General features: G+C 62.0%; 1 protein-coding gene across 6 annotated transcripts in view; it reads right to left on the bottom strand.

Annotated features, from left to right (window-relative positions):
- The window catches only part of AMPD2 (adenosine monophosphate deaminase 2), a 13,780-nt gene extending 8,815 nt beyond the window's left edge, over nt 1–4,965 (bottom strand). For 2 of the 6 annotated variants that reach the window (XM_066247647.1, XM_066247643.1), the window contains exon 1: nt 4,537–4,965. Coding sequence is in view for 3 of the 6 variants with exons in the window: in XM_066247643.1 (XP_066103740.1) it covers nt 4,537–4,546 (10 nt within the window). In the remaining 3 variants the exon portion in view is untranslated. Of the gene's footprint in view, nt 1–934; nt 968–3,582; nt 3,915–4,536 lie in introns of those variants that run through there. The other 4 variants (XM_066247642.1, XM_066247645.1, XM_066247646.1 and 1 more) reach the window with 4 other exon arrangements.
- Nucleotides 4,966–5,257: the final 292 nt, after the last annotated feature.

Raw genomic sequence — 5,257 nt, forward strand, 5'->3', positions numbered from 1 at the left:
AACCTCCACGTAAGTATCTCCTACAGACAGGCACAAGTGTGTCCATACACGCGCACGCGCGCGCACACACACACACGTGCACACACATGCACACATGCGTGCACACACACACACATATACACACGCGCTCCAGGAACTCAGTAAGGACCTGGTGGCCAACACCAGCAAACCCCAGCCCGCAGCTTCCAGGGCCAGCAGTCCAGAACCAGACCCACCTCTCAGAGGGCCAGGGTCCATACCCGATGTCCTCGACCTACAGAGCACAGCAGAGCAACAGCTGCCCCTCAGCTCTGACCTGGGGGCCAGCCCTCATGGGAAGAGGAGGCGAAGACACGGAGGACCTGGCCGGCAGCAGGAACCCCACCACCTCCCCAAAGGCCTGCCCTCTCTCCTAGGACCCCAGGGCTGCCAAGACCTGGCCCCAGCCGGTCCCTCCCACTGCGGGCTGCCCCTCCAACGGGAGCTGCCACAAACAGTCCGAGCCACTCAGAGGCCCCGGGAAGGGCCTGGGGAAGGGAGAATCAGAAGCCAGGGTCTCTCTCCATGGAGGGCAGACTCAGCTGCCCACTAGGAGACTGGCATGAAGAGCCTCGGAGCTGCCAGTCTAGAGGGGCTGCCTGATCTCGCAGCCCATCCCAAAGGACCCGCCCTGGACTCCCTGCCCACCCTCCCCAGCAGGAAACTCTCCACACCCAGCTGGGCTCTCCCAGCCAGTTCTGGGGGGTCCTCCTCTCCGTGACTCCCCTTCCCCCTCTGCACTGGGGTTGAGGGACAGACTGGTGACTCTACCCAGGCAGAGCACCTTAAAGTCTCCAGGCCCACTCCCCGATGCCCCAGAGTCAGGGGTCCCAAGGCTGGACAAAGGGAAGAGGAGGTGCCTGCCCAAGATCCAGGACCCAGCACCCACTCATCCTCGTGCTTGCCTGGGTCCTACCTGCCGAGTTCAGGCAGCGCAGGCCGGCAGCCCTGTGCCCCTTGCCGGCCTGCTTGCTGAGTGGAGCTGCAGCCAGTCCCCCAGGACGGCTCAAGGGCCGGCGTGGGCTGTACCAAGTGCAGCTGCATGCAGGGGAGACCCTGGGATGACGGCAGGCAGGGGGCTGGGGGAGCTCGGGGCAGCTCAGAAATCAAGGTTAGGGAAAAGAACCCCAGAACTGAACAAGGCCTGAACCTCTACAGTGCCAGGGCCCAGCCCAAAGTGGGGTCACCATGGGGGCGCAGCAGGGTGGGCAGATATGGGCAGGAGAGGCTGGCAGGGAGGGGCCGAGCCTCTTTAAAATGCCCTGGGATATAGTGAGTGGGCAGCACCTGGCCGTCCACAGGAGGGGGTACAAAGGCACCGGGCAGGCAGCTCTCACCTCCGTACCCAGCAGCCAACGCCAGCGTCCCCTGCCCGGTGGCCTTGTTTTCCTTACCACCGTCCTCTGGGGCCCCGCCTGTGGGGTCCCTCGGGAGAGACAGCGCCTCTACCTGGGAGAGCAGCTGGCTAGCAGCCGGGCGAGGAGCTCAGTCCAGGTAGGAACCAGTCACTGAGCCTCCCTGATCCCATGGGGCTGGTTTACGGCCCCCTAGACCTACAACCCCGTTCCAAGCTTGTTGTTGGGGACAAACTGCCCAGGAAGGGAGAGAGGTTTGGGAGAAGGGGGACTAGGATTTGGAGGACTTCAGTCTTGACTCTGTTCCTACACAAGTCTCTGTCTCCCAGAGGCTTCAGGTCTTGTCTATGATGGGGTGATAAGGGGGTTGTGTCCTGCCTAGCCACAGCTGCCATAAGGCTCATAGAGATACGGCTCTGTGAGTTCAGTAAAACACTGTAATCTGCGATTATGAACTCCTGGGACCCTCCTAGCATGTTCCACCCACTAGGGAGGGTGGGGGTTCTTGGACCGAGCGCAGGCCAAGCAACTGAGCAGTGAACGGCAGCAGTGAAGAGAACAGAACTTGGCAGGGGCGGAGATGGGGGTGACACTATCTCTAACTTGGAAGAGGGCAGAGCAGGAATAGGGAAAGACAGGCACCTGCTCCGCCCCCAGGGTCGAAGACAGAGCCTAAGTCTTCGCTTGCCCAGGAACTCCAACCCCATACAACTCTCCACTTCTAACCCTCTCCAGGCGAGGCTGACCAGGCCTTCAGGGGTGGTCTTGAAGGGGTCGCAGGAGCTGAGTCAAAGGCTCCAATCTCAACTTCTCCTTCTAGCAGGGCAGCCCAGGGCCTCCACAGAAATGCTGGGTGACCAGGACCACTAGCGGCTAGAGCCATTCCCCCAGCCTGTCAGGCCACTGCACAGGGCCGCCAGGACTCACGGGAGGGGACAGACGGACATAACCTCCACATTCTCTGCGGCCAGGCCTGAAAGACCCAGCTGCCTGCTGGTCCCTTCTCCCAGGGTCTGTGCAACAGCACCGCGTACACGCGCACACACACATTTTCATGGGGAGCCTGGGGGGTCGGCCAAGAGCCAACCACTCCCATCAACTTCAAGATTCTTGACATCCCATCTACCCTCTTAACCAGGAGCCCCTCACTCACTGCAAGGATTCCCTCAGTAGGCAGAGAGGTGCCCATGGCTTTGACTCACAAATAGCAGATGCTCCCCCTGTGTGACCACCCAAAGGTATACAGATCTAGCCCCAGGGGACATACCCTCTGGATGGCACAGACCTCAGCACAGAGAACACGATCCTCAGGACAGGACAGACCAGGCCAGCATCTTCAGTGTCATAAGAAAACGCAGGAAGTGGATGACCAAGCTCTAAGTGCAGATAGCTGCTGGGGGGAGGGGGTACTGACTTGACCTGGTCACCAAAGTGGGGGTGGTCTTTCCTTAGCCACAAGGCCTGGGGACAGCAAATGGCAGGTAAATATTCCTCAGCAAGCACCAACCCAGGCAGCCGAGCCCTTAAGGAGTTGGGCATCGCCACAGCACACTGCCTGTTCCAAATGGTGCAGAGATGCCGACCAGAGTGGGAGCCAAACCAGAGGGTGCAGGAGCACAGCGGACGGGCAGCAGGCCCGGCCTGAGCCCCACAAAGCCCGGCCCAAGGACACCCCACACTCCTGAGACAGCTCACACCAAGGATGAGCACACAGCAAACAAACCATACAGTTGAGCCCCCAGTCCTGGAATACCAGTCCTGGAATACCAGCTCAGACCCCCAGCCGGGGGATTCTCAGTCTGAGCCTGGGGTCCAATAAAGAGGAACTCGCCCCAGGAGGAGAGGCGGAGCCTGCCTGGCAAAGGCCCAGCCACCAGCAGTGTGGCCTGTCACACCACTCAGTCCCAAACCCCCCACTCCATTCACACACTCCACATGCAGTCTTAGCACATCCACACGCTGACACGTGTGCAAATACACCTCTTCTGCACCCACACCCACTCCACATTACAGAGAGCAGCGTACTTGGCACATAAACCTGTCACCCTGCACCCCACACCGCCTTCCAAGACAGCTGTGACCGGGACCGAGGACGAGGAGCACCACCGCAGAGAGGGTGCAGAGGGGCCTCCCTGTGAGGGGACCAGTGGCCGGGGCCACGGAAGGGGTGGAGCGGAGCCGGTGCCTGGGCTGGGATGCATACACTCACCTGGTATGGCAGAGGAGGCCTGCTGACTGGCACGCTTCTTAAAGGGATATTTGGTCTTGGGTTTGCCTGGGCCGGATGGATAGGATGCCATGGCTCCGGCCGCAGAGATGGCGGGGGAGTCTGAGCGGCACCAGCTGGGCCTGCCTCTGCCACATCCAACCCCTTCCTCCGCCCCGCCCCCAGCGGGAGTGACTGATGCAGGAAGCCGAGGCCCCGCCGGCGGAAGAGGCCCTGGCCACGATTCCTGATGTTGTCTAGGCAACCTCCAAGAGGGGGGCCGCCATCCAGCCCCGATCCCTCCTCTCCCCTCCCTTCCCCATCCCTGGAGTGACGTCAGCCCGGGGTGTGGAGGTGAGAACAAGATAGGAGAGGGCCGGCTCCCAGCCCTCCACTAATCCTCTCCGGAGCCTCGTCCCCTGCCAGGGTTCTGGGGCCAGGACTCAAAGTCCAGCCTAGCTGGTCCAGCCAGCCCGGGAGAAAAAAATAATCAACAGGAATCCAATCCGAGTTCAGAATGCATTTGGCTCCGGGCAGGCGCAGTCCATGAACACCCAGCCCCTCTGGGGAAGAGTCCCCGTTTTTCTTCTCTCTCTCAACCCCAGCGCCGGGGTAGCCCAGCTCTGGGAGGATGGGGTAGAGCTGAGAGCCCCAGCCCGGCAGGGAGGAGCCTGTCTTGGGGAAATTCCACTGTCCCCCAGAAGCTACCTTCTAGGAAGGCAGGGAGGCCAGGAGGCAGGGGCTTCTCTGGGGGCCTGGGAAATAGACACCCCGTGTCTTCTGACTCTTCCCTCTGTCTTCCCACGCACAGGCTGAGCCCCTAGGCCGTCCGCAGGCGGAGCTGGCCGCCCTCCCCCAGGTCTGCTGGCTGTGCTGAGACCCCCACCCTCTGTCACCCTGGCCAGTGCATTTCTCTGTCCCAGAGACCCTCCCCCCGACACAGGCACACGCACTCACCGAAGGCCATGCTGCTCGAGCCCTGGGAGGGACCGGGGAGACTGCCTGCCAGGGTCTGCCCAGCTGGGGAGCCCAGGTCGCGAGGGAGGGGATGAGGGCTGGAGCCCAGTCCCCGGCCAAGTCGCTCCCTGGCACCGAGATGGGAGGAGTAAGGCAGGCCTTCCAAAATTGCCGGCTGGCAGGAGGTGGACCCCCGCTGACCTTGGCCGCTCCACTGGCCTGGAAGACCCCCAGGCCCACACTCGACAGGCGGGCAGGCCACGTGCTCCCAGCAGAGTGGGACCCGGCACTCGTCTGGGCTTCTCCCCACACTCTCCGGGGGTTCGGGGTCGGCCCGCCGTAGCTGGATCTTAGGGTAGTCACGCAACAGGTGCGACCCTACAGAGACCTGGGCAGCGCCGCCCCTAGTCTCCACCGCCCCAGACCCCGCCCCTAAGCCGGCTGGCCCCGCCCCGCCATCTTTCCTTCACCCGGCGCCACGTGGGCCGCTGCCCCTAAGCGGTCGGCCCCGCCGGTTCTAGTGCAAGTTCTGTGCGTCAGCTTCTCATCAGTAAATGCGATGAGGCAATGGCACTACCTCACTGAAAGGAGTTATTGCACGAAGTCAGCGCCCAGTGAAAGATAGCTATTATTACAGTCCCAGGGTTCACTTTTAGGAGAACTACCCACGGCATTCTCACCCTGGGTGTCTGTTTTCTCCTGGCAGGCGTGGGTAGGCAGG

This window comes from Saccopteryx bilineata, chromosome 11 (assembly GCF_036850765.1).
Source record: "Saccopteryx bilineata isolate mSacBil1 chromosome 11, mSacBil1_pri_phased_curated, whole genome shotgun sequence".
NCBI classification, from domain to species: domain Eukaryota; kingdom Metazoa; phylum Chordata; class Mammalia; order Chiroptera; family Emballonuridae; genus Saccopteryx; species Saccopteryx bilineata.